Source organism: Silene latifolia, chromosome 5 (genome assembly GCF_048544455.1).
Source record: "Silene latifolia isolate original U9 population chromosome 5, ASM4854445v1, whole genome shotgun sequence".
Classification (NCBI taxonomy): Eukaryota; Viridiplantae; Streptophyta; class Magnoliopsida; order Caryophyllales; family Caryophyllaceae; genus Silene; species Silene latifolia.
In genome coordinates, this window is record NC_133530.1 from 15,814,889 (window position 1) to 15,828,971 (window position 14,083).

Genomic DNA, 14,083 nt, shown 5'->3' on the forward strand with positions numbered 1-14,083 from the left:
ATTGATTTGATATTTGTTTTTCTTTAGGCTCAAAAACATTGACTTAGCACGCCGATAATGGTAAACAATTTATCGGCAAGTGTATGATACAAAATCATTAGCTCATTTTTTATCATATAAATACTGGTGAAGGAAAATACTAAGCCTTATCAGACTAATACATGTAAACAAGTTATTACGGCTTATTTACAATACAACAATTGATTGGTTAATTATTTTACTTAATGCTTATTAACATTCTTAAATTGTACATATTCGTAAATTTTGCATATGTTCGGGTCGGGCCGGGCCAAAATTCGGGCCGTAAAGGCGGCCCAAACCCGGCCCTATTATATTGAATCGGGCCATAGGCTTCGGGCCGTGGGCTTTTCGGGCCTAAAATCGAGGCCCAAGCCCGGGGAAAAATCGGACTAGGCCGGGTCGGGCTAGCGGGCTTGGGCCATATGATCAGCTCTAACTTATACCCACCAATCGAGAGCACTAAATCATGCATCAGGTTGTGCATCTGAAAACTGTCAGGGCACTTATAATACCCATCCATGTTGTTACAGTAGAAAAATCCTCGACTTAGCAAGCACAACACATATCCTTCTCCCACCTCTTCTGGATTTTGGTCTGTGTACTCGCCTTCAACATATCCCATGGCGATCCAAAGACGAACGAGAGTAGTTTTTTGGAATTCGAATCCCTTTGGGAACAAAGAGCAGTATACAACACAGAGTTTTAGCCTTGTACCTAATTGATCGTAACTGAGTTTGAGTGTGCCTATGACATCACTTCCATAGGAGGCAAAATTTGCAAGCTGAGCATTCCTAAAAGCTCGCCATTCCTGGACAGTATGTTTCCCCGCTAAAAGGCTTCCAATTGCCCGTATAACAAGGGCAACTTTAGGACACATCTCTGCAATCTTCTTCGCGATGGCCTCCACCCCTGGCTCATGCCATTCTGTAGCAGCCACGTATTGAAAAAGGAGTAATGAATCATCATCTCCTAAATCACTAACAATTAATGGTTCTTGGGTCCCAATAATTCTAGCAACTGTTTTGCTACGTGTGGTAAGGAGAAACCTCTTCCATTTTGTTCCCTTGAGCCCCGGCCCTGAGCAGTGCTCTCAGTTCTATCCATTTTGCTCTCAAACTGTCGTCATCCCACACACCATCCAAAACAAGCAGAAACCTCTTCCTAGCAAGTGTTTGGTATACACGACGTTGGAGCTGATCAATCCCGCAGTCGAGAGCTTTTTCATCATCAGTGGCACATGTCACCATTTGCCGTAACACATCTTTGACATGAAAATCTTGAGTGGCGGAAACCCAAAGCTGCAAATCAAAATATGTTTTAATCCTTTCATCATTGTACACATACTGTGCCAATGTAGTCTTCCCAACTCCACCTATTCCAACAAAGGAAGCAACAGGGAGGACACCAGCAGCAGCTGAGGAGTCTAACAGCAAGCTTACCATCTTATCCCTGTCTCCATCTCGTCCAATTACGATATCAGTACTCATATAAGACCCCGTTACATTGCTCAATATTCGGGTTTGGTTATAAGATGACGAGCTAACTATGCTTCCAAATTGGGCATAGTTTCTTGCGACGCGACTGAGTTCCCCGGTAATACTGTTGATTTTCCTAGCATCCTTGAAGGGGGATACTAGCTGGTTTGAAGTGGAAAAGAACAAGCGCGCCTCTTTGGTGAACTTACTTCCTCCCATGAGTTGTTTCTGCTTGGCTTTTGTAGCTTTTGCATCTTGGAAATCGATTAGTTTGGCAAGCCCACATTCAAGCTTCTCAAGCACGAGTCGTTGAGAATGAGTGTACACCTGGGATGAATCTGCATCAAGAAGTGTAGCTTCAATGGTATTTTTGATATCCTGAAGCTCTTTGATTTGAGAATCAACATCAGCTGCACCAACAATTCTCTCCCAAAAAATTGGTTATTTCGGGAAAAACATAAAGTTCAAGGGCACCGCGTACATTTTCCGTTGTTATTGTGTTGAATTTTCTTATGAACATAAAGTTAGGCAGTCATTAATTGATACTCATAGGCCATAGCAATAATTTTCTTTCGTTGTGGATTACCTTATTTTCTTCCCACATGCTACGCTAGATGAGGTTCACAGAAATTCAGCAAGATTTTCTTTTGACAAGTTGGCCTACAAGTTTTTGTATTATTGGGGACTCATGAATTGATGTCGGTAAAAAAACGAGTTAATGATGTTACTAGTACGATAACTTTGACTAGTGTTGGACACCGTTATGCAAATAAACATTGGAACTTCGGAGGTACTAGTCCAACACCAAGTACTGTATAAAGGATTACCTCATCTTTCTTGGTATCAAGTCTTCTCTTCTAAACACAAAATTTCTCTTCATGGCCTAGGTGTATTGAGTGAGGTCATGTGAATTCTTCACCAATATCATAAAATCCACAAATCACGGTTTCCATTCATTTCAGAAACACTTGTCAGAAATCGGTATCGCCGGAACAAAATGACTGAAACCTAGGAACAATAATCCGGAAATTGAAAATTACTGTTTTCATTTTCAGATTCCATGGAAAACTAATCATAACATCTAAAATATCAATTCCTTGGAAAACACAAAATTCAGAAATCAGAAATTGAAATGGCGGAAACGGAAGAATAAAATAGTTAGTTACCTATGATGAGAGAGAAAATGAGGAGGTAATTGTAGCGGCGATTTCGTGCATTCGATTGTAGCGAAGATTGAAGTTAAAGATACGAAGAAGAATAGGTAGGAGACAGGAGGTAGGACAAAACCTCCATGGTTGTTCATCAGAGAGGACTGAGAACAGCAGAGAAGACGTTGTACGGAGTAATTATTCTTTGATGGGCCGATTGATGGATTTAGTAGGTCCTCCACGGGGCAAACTGGTATTCCAGATCGAGTTTCGGTATTAGTCCGAACATACTCGTTCATTTCTTCCCCTTCCATTTTGCACTATAGGAGTAGAAAATGATTTTACATCACACAAATTATTCTACCCCACATGTAAATGAATTAGGAAAAAAATCCAACTATCATGAAAAGGAAAAGAGGGAATAAATAAGCGTCTAGGAGAGAGTATATTAATTCAGATGTTTTCAATTGATTTACGGGTCTGGATTTACTTGGTTAGGCCTACAGTAGGACTCCACTCCTCATGTTTAGACCGGGCAAACAGGTCAATCAAACTTTTCTAAAAAATCTAATTAAAATTAACCCAAATTTTATTTTTGCACAACGGTAGAAGTGTAGAATTGTAATCCAAAATTTTATACTTTCCCGACCAAAATATCTATTGGGGTTCTTTGTTTTCCAACCCACGCACTTAAACGGAGTTTTAACTCTCACATACTTTCAAATCTGCGAAAGTGGTAATTTACCCCTTAAGTTTGTTCAATAGTGAAATCAAACCCTTTATGTTTCATTTGTAGCAATTAATCCCAATAACTTTAGTCAAAAATAAAATTAAACCCTACTGATTTTTCATGAATATTTAACCAAAATTCATTTTATAATATAATTAATCATCATTTTTTTTAACCTTATAACTTTTATATAATATGTAATTATAATAGCAAGTATTTCTCAAAATTCTAAAAAATTTAACATTTATTGTAAATGTAAAAATATTTTATGAGATTTTTATCATACTTTTATTTGGGTTTTTTTATAACTGCTACCACGAGTAAACCACTTTTTGAGAACTGCTACCGAGGTAAAAAAAAAGTTTAAAAACTGCTACCAGATTCATTGCTTCGGTTAAAAATCAGTACCAATTCATTAAACGAGGCTAAATGAATGAATCTCAGTCATTCATTTCAAATCTTTAGATTAAGTTATATTTTGTCTTCCTATTATACCCTTCCCCTCTTCCTTATAACATTTTCCTCTTCAAACACTACAATCTTCTACTCCATTAATCCATCTTCAATCTCTCCTTCATTTTCTTATTTCATTAGGTAACATTTCTTTCAAATCCATTCTTTAAATTTCTCTTTCAATCTCTTCTATCAGTTAACATTTCCTTTCAATTCATTCATTCTCAGCCCTTGTACTCCATCAACTCCTGTCGAATCAAGGGTAATGTAACATTAGCATATTAAACAATGGGTTTATACAATTTTAGATAAAGGAAAGCTATCAACTTTCTAGAAAACAACCAATTGAATTAGTCAAATCTATGCAATCAACCGAGTTTAAAGTGATAACAAAGACAAAAGTTTAATTAAAGAAATCAATGGAACAAATTTCAATGAAATTAAAAATCGAAAAATTAGGGTTTTATGGAATCTAATAAAGAATTCAATCATGGAATCTAGTAAACAAATAACTGAAGAAATCAATAAACATTATGAAATTTGTACTACTAAATTAAATGTTGATTAAGAATAAAGAGTAAAGTAGGAAAGGAAACCTGAGAATGAGTAGAAAATGTCGACAAGTAAAGGGCTTTCCAGTTAAATAAACTTAAGTGAAGAAAATGAATTTTGTTAGGTTAAATTCTTCAAATAAGTAGATTAATTTGATAAGGTATGAGTGATGAAGTTGAAAATTAGAGTAATGAAGGTGAATTTGATACAGTAGAGTGATGAAGTTAAGGAGTTATGTGTCTGGGTAAGAAAGGGGGGAAAGGTTAAAGAAGGGGCAAAGGTTAAAGAAGGGGTAGTTTAGTCTTTTTACGTTAAAAATTGGGACTCGGTGTGAATTGGTACTGACTTTTAACCGAACCAATGAATATGGTAGCAGTTTTTAAAATTTTTTTTTACCTTGGTAGCAGTTCTCAAAAAGTGGTTACTCGTGGTAGCAATTTGGATTTAGAAATTTCGTTCATTTTTAGGCCCTATCTATAGCTATAAATTCTGATTCTGTCACCATAATTCATTGACGGTATGGTGACATTGATTATGCAGGATGGTCGCATAAGCTACGATGAATTTAAGGCAATGATGTGTTCGGGAATCGATTGGAGAATGTTATCACGTCAATATTCGAAGGTCATGCTTAATAATAAATTGAGCTTTAAATTGTTCAAAGATAAATCTATACAAGTGAAATGATGAAATGTTTTGGGACAATTTTTTTTTAGAATCAAAATATAATTTTGGTTGATTTTTTTCTCTTTTGTCGTTCTATTATTCTAAAACAAAACGAAGGAACGTAATTTTGGAAGTAATAATCGAACAAAAATAGGTTACACATGGCATTATTAGGGAGCGTTTGGTAAATGGGTAATAAGGAAAGGGAAAGAGAATGAAACCCCTCATTTCTCGAGAAAAAGGATTACGCATCGGATGTATTACCTTAGTTGTTGAGTTTATATGTATTTTTTTGAGCATTTAAATTTTACAAGTTCTATAATAATTTTTTTATGATAAAACTCAAAATGAATTGAATTTATAAGTATAGTTTTTGAGCAATTTTGTATTTTTTTTCGCTTAATGTTTAAATGAATGAGCTCAAAAACTTATACTAAAAACTCCTATTTTTTAAATGAAACTCAAAAAATTTATTATAAAATTAAAAATGTACAAAATCCAGATATAATACCTCAGATGTACAATCTATATACTGTCTTTTCTCTTTGTTAGTGTTTGTTTGACACTTTTTTCTATTCCCTTTCCCCAATTTTTCAGAACGAGTTTACTCCAATTTCCTCTTTCAATTTTATTTTTATTGCTCTTTTTTTTTCATGTTTATTCAAAGTTTGAAATTTAAGTCTCGGGTTTAGTGACATAGACACTTTTAGCACAACAGAATCAAAACCATAATTCGTTCCCACTCCTTCCGTCTCATTCAATAATTTACACCTACTTTACTTTCTCTCCACAAAATAAAGCTAGTATAAACTATTCAGTAGAGGGGGACTAGTTAAATTTGTTTGATTAAATCTAAACTGAATCTAAAATTGTTTGATTAGATCAGTAATGCAACCAAAAAAAGTAATGGACAATTACAACACCTATGCAGACAATAAGTTTATAACATAAAACACTTCTTCTCATTTTAAGGGACACTTATTGAACGGAAAACCAAAAATGAGAATAAATGTACCACTAGAATAGTAATGTTGAGAAATTAACTCTTCTTAATCATCTCCATAGAAATTAACTCTTCACTTGGTTGATTCATTTCATTCTTCCTCATTTTTGGCGGGTCGAATAGTAATGTTGAGAATATGTTGAATTTTGGGCCAGTCTTCTCCTGATGGTGATTGGCATCTCTCCTCAAGCTCGCTTGAGCATCCTACAAGGCTTAGTGTCTTCAAGTTGGATAGGTTACTGATCTCTTGCGGCAGCGATTTCAATCTTGGGCATTTAAATATTTCAAGGCTTTCGAGGGAGGTGAGGCTGTCAATCCACTCTGGAACGGACTCTAATGCTTCACACTTGTATATTTCTAGGGTTGTCAAAGAAGACATACCTCGAAACTCCTCAGGAAGATGTTCCATTTGATTATTCTCAAAACTTAGGTCACGAAGCATGGGGAGGTAGTTTTTGAGGAGGATGGCTGGTTGTCTGATCTGCTTAACATCCACATTTGAAGGACCGCATGTTTGCTCTGCTACATCCTTGATTTTGCCACAAATATAGAGAGAATGTAAAGAAGAAAGACGTTGTAGAAACACTTGTGCCAATGAAATGACCAACTCCATGTCCATTGTCACTCTCTCCAATATGGGAAATGCAGGCATCGATTTCAGGAGTTGATTCTTACTGCAATCTTGAGCAGACTCTGTCATTCTCCACCATCCCTTCAACTCAGGTATGTTTTTGAGGCAGAGTTCTTCCAGGGACGGGAATAAGGGAGCGGAAGGGCACTTGTCTGCTAGAACTACCATGTCGCTTTTGTTGCTACTACCATTTTCTTCTATGTACTCCACCTTATCCAATCTCTTTAAGATTAGATACCGTAGATGAGGGAGTCTTCCAAATGAGCACATATTTATGCATTCTTTGCAATCAGTTATTGTAACTTTAACCAGATTCGGAAGCCATAAATGGATTCCTTCTCTCATCCAACATGGCAACCTCCTTCCTCCATAGTTTTCTATACACACCCATTTTAGATTAGCACCGGGTTTGAGGTTCTCTAGCACCATCTCGTCTTCTATATTGCTCTCTCTAAATATCATATTAAACCCAGTAATCTCTTTCCTGTCCAGATTTGCAGCTTTGGCTTCTGGCACTATATCCTTTGATCGATCGACCAAAACGATTGTCAGATTGCCCTTAAGATTATCAAAATAGCCTAGGTCTGCTAGATCACAAGCCAATTTAGCCTTGGATCCATAAGGAGTGAGAAAGGTTCTTGGTTTTCCCACAACAAAATGGCCTAGTGTCTCAAGACTTGTCAAACTTCCCAACCCTTTGGGCATATGACTCAATTTGTCACACTCAAAGAGGTTAAGGTGTCTCAGCATCACTAGCTTGTTTATGTCCTCGGGCAACGCTTCAAGGTTTTGACAATGAGATAGGTCAAGTAAGTAAAGATTCACTAGCTGTGTAATTGATTCGGGGAGTTTACGGATAAGGTTGTTCGAAAAATCAAGATACCTCAAGTGGATTAGTTTGCCTATTGATCTTGGCAGTTTAGTAATCCGTAGCCCATGCATCCGCAGTGCCCTCAAAGACTCAATTCTGGATGTAAATATATCATATAACTGGAAAAGTTTACTTATATTCAAGGACTTCAAACAATATGAAGGAAAAGGGAGAAGGAACGACTTCAACTGCTTCAGTTTTAATAGTGACGATGGGACTTCCCAACCCGAGTGGTTTTCTATATGGAATGATACATGACGGACTTTTTCATCAAATTCATTTGTATTTGAATCTGCCATTCTATACTTAAACCCACCAATCGAGAGCACTAAATCATGCATCAGGTTGTGCATTTGAAAAAAGTCAGGGCACTTATACCCATACCTGCCTGTAGAATAGAAAAATCCTTGATTTAGCAAGCACAACACATATCCTTCTGCCACCTCTTCTGGATTTTGGTCTGTGTACTCGCCTTCAACATATCCCATGGCGATCCAAAGACGAACGAGAGTAGTTTTTTGGAATTCGAATCCCTTTGGGAACAAAGAGCAGTATACAACACAGAGTTTTAGCCTTGTACCTAATTGATCGTAACTGAGTTTGAGTGTGCCTATGACATCACTTCCATAGGAGGCAAAATTTGCAAGCTGAGCATTCCTAAAAGATCGCCATTCCTGGACAGTATGTTTCCCCGCCAAAAGGCTTCCAACTGCCAGTATAACAAGGGGAACTTTAGGACACATCTTTGCAATCTCCTCGGCGATGGCCTCCACCCCTGGCTCATGCCACTCCGTAGCAGCCACATGCTGAAAGAGGAGCAATGAATCATCATCTTCTAAATCACTAACAATTAATGGTTCTTGGGTCCCAATAATTCTAGCAACAGTTTTGCTACGTGTGGTAAGGAGAACTTTACTCCCCTGAGCCCCGGCCCTGAGCAGTGCTCTCAGTTCTATCCATTTTGCTCTCAAACTGTCGTCATCCCACACACCATCCAAAACAACCAGAAACCTCTTCCCAGCAATTTTTTGATATAGACGCCGTTGGAGCTGATCAATCCCGCAGTCGAGAGCTTTTTCATCAGTGGCACATGTCACCATTTGCCGTAACACATCCTTGACATTAAAATCTTGGGTGGCGGAAATCCAAAGCTGCAAATCAAAATATCTTATAATCCTTTCATCATGGTACACATATTGAGCCAATGTAGTCTTCCCAACTCCACCCATTCCAACAATGGAAGCAACAGGGAGTACACCAGCAGCAGCGGAGGAGTCTAACAGCGAGGTTACCATCTTATCCCTGTCTCCATCTCGTCCAATTACCATATCAGTACTCATATAAGACCCCGATATATTGCTCAATGTTTGGGTTTGGTTATACGATGACGAGCTAACTATGCTTCCAAATTGGGCATGGTTTCTTGCAACGCGACTCAGTTCCCCCGTAATACCCTTGATTTTCCTAGCATCCTTGCAAGGGGATACTAGCTGGTTTGAAGTGGAAAAAAACAAGCGTGCCTCTCTGGTTAACTTACTTCCTCCCATGAGTTGTTTCTGCTTGGCTTTTGTAGCTTTTGCATCTTGGAAATCGATTAATTTGGCAAGTCCACATTCAAGCTTCTGGAGCACGTCTCGTTGAGAATGACTGCACACCTGCGATGAATCTGCATCAAGAAGTGTAGCTTCAATTGTATTTTTGATATCCTGAAGCCCTTTTATTTGAGACTCGATGTTAGCTGCATCTACTATTGTTTTCCAAACTTCAGAACCCACTTTCTCACCAATACTTTTAAGCAACTCAGTCACCATCGATTCCGCCATTTTGCTGTCCTCCCCGTCTTCTTAAGAGAAGATTTTGTGGATTTAGAATGAGGATTTGTGAGATGTGATAATAAAATCACTTTATTGATATAGTGAAGTTAAGAGGATCTTGATTGGTTTGTAGTTAAGAAAATGATATAGATTAATTGGTACCATTTCCAGCTTACTATCACTTATATTGATATAGTGAACAAGTAAATTTCCAGGAAACTAAGCATTACGTGTTGAATTTTCTTATGAACATAAAGTTATGCACTCATTAATTGATACTCATAGCAATAATTTTCTTTCGTTGTCGAGTACCTTATTTTCTTCCCACTTGCTACGCTAAATGAGGTTCACAGAAATTCAGCAAGATATGAGTGGTTAGCACTTAGCAGTAAGCTGATCAGTATTGTAGTTTTGTAGTTTTGGCTTCATTATTATGTTGAATTTTCTTTTGACCAGTTGGCCTACAAGTTTTTGTATTATTAGGGTACGGTAAAAAACCGAGTTAATCGTGTATAATATTGCATAGAATCTTATTGTGTTGCCTATTTATTTATACTGATGTTTAACAATGAAATTAATAAAGGATTACCTCATCTTTCTTGGTATCAAGTCTTCTTCCTCCCCTTCTCTTCTAAACACAAAATTTCTCTTCATGGCCACCAAACAACATGTCTATCATCCCTCCCTTGGCTACATCAAACACCACATTCCCCATCTCCGTTGACATGGAAAAGGCTCACTATGACTCGTGGATACTGCGCAGGCTTTCGAAGGGACCACATCTCCGCTGCACCATTAGGAGATGAGGGTGTGATACATCTGATGACGACAAATCCTCTATATATTAGGCCAGCCCTATGGACTCGTCTCGATGCCATTGTTAAACAATGGATTTTTACCACCATCTCCCAAGATCTCCTCCTCACAATCCTTCAACCCGGTGCCACTGCCAAACAACTTTGGAACCGCACTCACGACAATTTTCGTGACACCAAACACACTCGCTCCGTCTACTTGAAGCGTCAATTCTCAACCACCAAGCTTAACAATTTTGCTACTGTGTCCGCGATTGTCAGGCTCTCAAGAGGGCTTGCCAACCTGTCCTGAGACAACATAAATCACAGAAGAGGGATACATCAAAATCAGCAGGACAAATAGCTAAGGTTAAAACATTGTTCACATGTGAAGAACACCGATAAAACCACAATAATGTAATCTCCGGCACTACGGGAATCAGGATAAGTTTTGTGAACAGAACAGCTCAATATAGACCAATATAAACTAATCACAAAATTACCTTGATTTCTAAATTTACAACAGAAAATTTTACGTCATGATCTATTAAGTAATTCCCATAACGATGATCACTAGACACCTATCCTATTGTTGAAACTCGAAAGGGCACAATTTACAATCAAACATTCAAACATGACGACTATCTCTGCAGGAGTCTGGCTAGTTTCAGCTCCGATAGGATCAAATTTTAATTTGATTTTAAGCCTAAGTAGCTGCGATTGATTAGAATATTAAGAACAAAATAATGTAAAACGTAATTAGTAGACCACAACTTACTAAACCATGGCAAATCACGTCTGGTAAAAATGAGATTTTTAACTCACAAACAGAGATGCAACTTTCTTTTTCTTTATAACATGTACTTGAACTAAGCTCAAGCTATAAATCTTGCAAGCCGATCTGAACCTTTGCATTGATTTTGAACTCTAGTTATATTACTCTTGCAGTTCTAGAGTGAGCTAACCATCCGACGGAGTGGTTACATTCCTACCAACAATTATGAAATGAACAACAGTGAATACATGTTAATGCCTTGATGAAACAAAGAAGAGAAAATCATCTCTATAGTTGGATTTATAAGCTTATAAGTTATACTCCCTCTGTCCCGGTCATTTGTTGTCCTTTTCCATTTTGGCGTGTCTTAGTCATTTGTTGTCCTTTCTATTTTAAGAGTGAATTTGATGAGTAATTTGATCATTCACCCTCAATTTATTCCACTTTTCATTTAGTAATTGGCTCCCTCCTCTTTCCTTGGTCTTTGTGCCAAAACCAAAGGACAACAAATGACCGGGACGGAGGGAGTAACTATCTTTCAGTGGTTATCTACTTATGCCGAAACAATGTACTTTACAATGCAAACATGCTAAGCCATCAAAGAATACACTGGTAGATGCCATCAAAAGCCATTGGAAAGAGAGCCACTGCCAAGTCTGGGTTAATTATTAATGTTATTACTCATCATAGTTCGGATTTTGCAAGGATAACGGAAATACAGTAAGGCAGGTTGCATATATCCGACTCCCTTTAGCCCGTAATTTACAAGTACCTTTGAGGCAATGGGGTAATGTTGTTGTTGATGATGTAACGGGAATTCAGAGGAGGGGGATGGAAAGCATACATATGCCTTTAGGTTTAAGGAGGACACCGACTTCAATCTTCAATCTTTTTTAACTTTCAAAGTGTAAGAATTAACACCAAAATAGCTTTCTGTCGAACTGAAAGTGAAAATTGAAAATTTAAATGTATAAAAAGGAGGAAGTAATTAATATCTTAAGTTACGTCATAGTTTAACACCAATTACAGCCACCTTATGAAAGGTGAATATGACCAAAGCCTCGGCAATTTTTCCAGACGAAAAATTCTTGTGTCATCCTGGAGGACCGTATACTCCTTACACCTAAGCCTTTATAATATTCCACTTGGTAGATTGCCTTTAGGTGTAAGGAGGACGGTCCTCCTGGAGGACGCAAGAGGTCTGCACTTCTTTTTTATCACCATCATCTTATTAACTAGCAGTTAATAATTTTCTTAATGAATCTAACATTCAAAGCGATCAAAATCAACAAATCTTCTTCAACCTAAGCTCTGGGGCTAATATACATAGCATACAAAATGTCACATTTTTTCGATTTCGTCAATTAATAGAATCTGAAAAACAGTATTTCCTTAATACGGAGTAACAAACCCTAAATTCTTCACCAATATCATCAAATCCACAAATCACATTCCATGTAAATAATCGGGAAATTGAAAATTACTGTTTTCATTTTCAGATTCCATGGAAAACTAATCATAACATCTAAATTCCATGGAAACACAAAATTAACAAATCACAAATTGAAATGGCGGAAAAGGAAGAATAAAATAGTTACCTATGATGAGAGAGTAAACGAGGAGGTAATTGTAGGGACGATTTGGTGTATTCAATTGTAGCGAAGAATGAAGTTAAAGATACGAAGAAGAATAACTCCATTGTTGTTCATCATAGAGGACTGAGAACAACAGAGAAGACGTTGAACTGAGTAATTATTCGGTGATGGGCCGATTGTTGGATTTAGTAGGTCCTCCACGGGGCGAACCGGTATTCCGGACCGAGTTTCGACATTATTCTATTCTTTGCTTTGGACCGAATAGATGTTTTCAATCAATTTACAGGTTTGGATTTACTTGGTCAAGTGGAGGTCAATAGGACTCCACTCCCCTCTCCCTCTCCCTTGTCCTTAATTTAGCAGGTTGTGAATTAAAGTTGTCTCAGTATAATCGTGTTGTTTGTTACCGCACTTTCGTTTTATCTTTTGATCCGAGTAATGTTAAGGCCTTATTTCGTAGAGGCCTGTCTTTTAAACATTTGAATCTTCTCAACGAGGCACTTGATGACTTTGAGCTTCCTGTGAAATTTGAACCGCATAACAAAGATGTTAATCGGGAACTCCTTTGTTTGGCTGACCTTTTAGTTTTTAATGTTAATGGGAAACGAGTCTGTTCTCCTTTCAACCCTTTGGTCTCAGTCAAGAAAGGTAAGAAACTTTTGCTAGCCAATGATGTGGTTAATACGTTTGAAATCCCTTCTGTTTTGGATGAGCGTCTTATAGTAGCGTTCCTTTGGGTTATAGATGATGTTTCTTCTTCTCTTGCTGCAATTACAACTTCTGCTATTGATTCCGAAATCCCTTTTGTGAGTGATTCTGACATTAATATGGACTCCGAAAATCTAGTTTCTGCCACTGGTGGTTCTGGTTCTAACATTATTTTGAACTCGGAAAGCCTAAATGAGGCTTTGCCAGCTAAGGATGACTCTAAATCCTCCAATACTTTTATCTCAAGATATGGAAAATACTCCTTCACTAACAAAATACATCCTAATAATAATTTGCGTTTGTCATCCCAAGATTATGAGAGTTTGTTACTTAAGAGGAATCTCCTTTTTTACCATCAAAGATCTTTGTCATTCTTGAAGGTTCGTCCCCTTATCTCACAAATTTTATCCCGACGAGAACTCTCGTGAAGAAATTTCAAGAGAAGCAGCAGTTATCATTCCTTATCCTTTACATGAAGAACACTGTCAGTTATCTTCGCATTTGGGGTCTGAGAGTGATGGGTTGGGTCTTGTGGAGTCTGATTCGCATATTGCCAAGAAGAAACGTCTTTCGTCTGATACGTTTGTGGTTAACAAAGTATCCTTGGTTCAGTTTCAATTTGTTGCAGTCAAGGAGAAATCAGTCATTAAGAAATCGAGCATGGAGTGTTGTCGCAAGGTGCAGCATTCTATTCGCAGGGGTCGAATGGTTAGGTCAGGTGTTAATTCGAGGAAGAGATCGATGGTTTCTGTTGATAATTTACCTTTTTTTTTGCAGGTGCACGGAAAATGCTACTTCAAATAATGTTGCAGTTAAAAGGTCTAAAAGGAAGGAGGCAGATTTACTA

At 37.5% G+C, this 14,083-nt stretch overlaps 2 protein-coding genes across 11 annotated transcripts; both read right to left on the reverse strand.

Annotated features, from left to right (window-relative positions):
• Positions 1 to 1,046: 1,046 nt before the first annotated feature.
• On the reverse strand, positions 1,047 to 2,100 carry LOC141654914 (disease resistance protein RGA2-like). The gene is made up of 2 exons (XM_074462022.1): positions 2,083 to 2,100; positions 1,047 to 1,922 (listed from the first exon to the last, which is right to left on the reverse strand). The coding sequence occupies exons 1-2, from the start codon at positions 2,098 to 2,100 to the stop codon at positions 1,047 to 1,049; spliced, it is 894 nt and encodes a 297-aa protein (XP_074318123.1).
• Positions 2,101 to 5,874: 3,774 nt separating this feature from the next.
• On the reverse strand, positions 5,875 to 12,878 carry LOC141656837 (disease resistance protein RGA2-like). 10 transcript variants are annotated; one of them, XR_012548575.1, is made up of 7 exons: positions 12,532 to 12,878; positions 11,706 to 11,821; positions 9,954 to 10,467; positions 7,935 to 9,390; positions 7,563 to 7,646; positions 7,276 to 7,458; positions 5,875 to 7,116 (listed from the first exon to the last, which is right to left on the reverse strand). XR_012548575.1 is itself a non-coding variant. In XM_074463905.1 (4 exons), exon 4 carries the CDS (start codon positions 9,371 to 9,373, stop codon positions 6,140 to 6,142), a length of 3,234 nt encoding a protein of 1,077 aa, XP_074320006.1. In that variant the 5' UTR covers positions 9,374 to 9,390; positions 9,954 to 10,462; positions 11,706 to 11,821; positions 12,532 to 12,878; the 3' UTR covers positions 5,875 to 6,139. The 10 variants fall into 10 exon arrangements, 7 of the variants coding, with proteins under 7 accessions (XP_074320006.1, XP_074320010.1, XP_074320009.1 ...); XR_012548576.1 differs by lacking the exon at positions 11,706 to 11,821; XR_012548577.1 differs by lacking the exons at positions 9,954 to 10,467; positions 11,706 to 11,821; positions 12,532 to 12,878 and having other exon boundaries at positions 7,935 to 9,941.
• Between the last annotated feature and the right edge of the window lie 1,205 nt (positions 12,879 to 14,083).

Bases quoted from the DNA above. Each gene is read 5' to 3' on its own strand.
- LOC141656837 (XM_074463906.1), bottom strand. From the start codon at position 9,373: ATGGCGGAATCGATGGTGACTGAGTTGCTTAAAAGTATTGGTGAGAAA.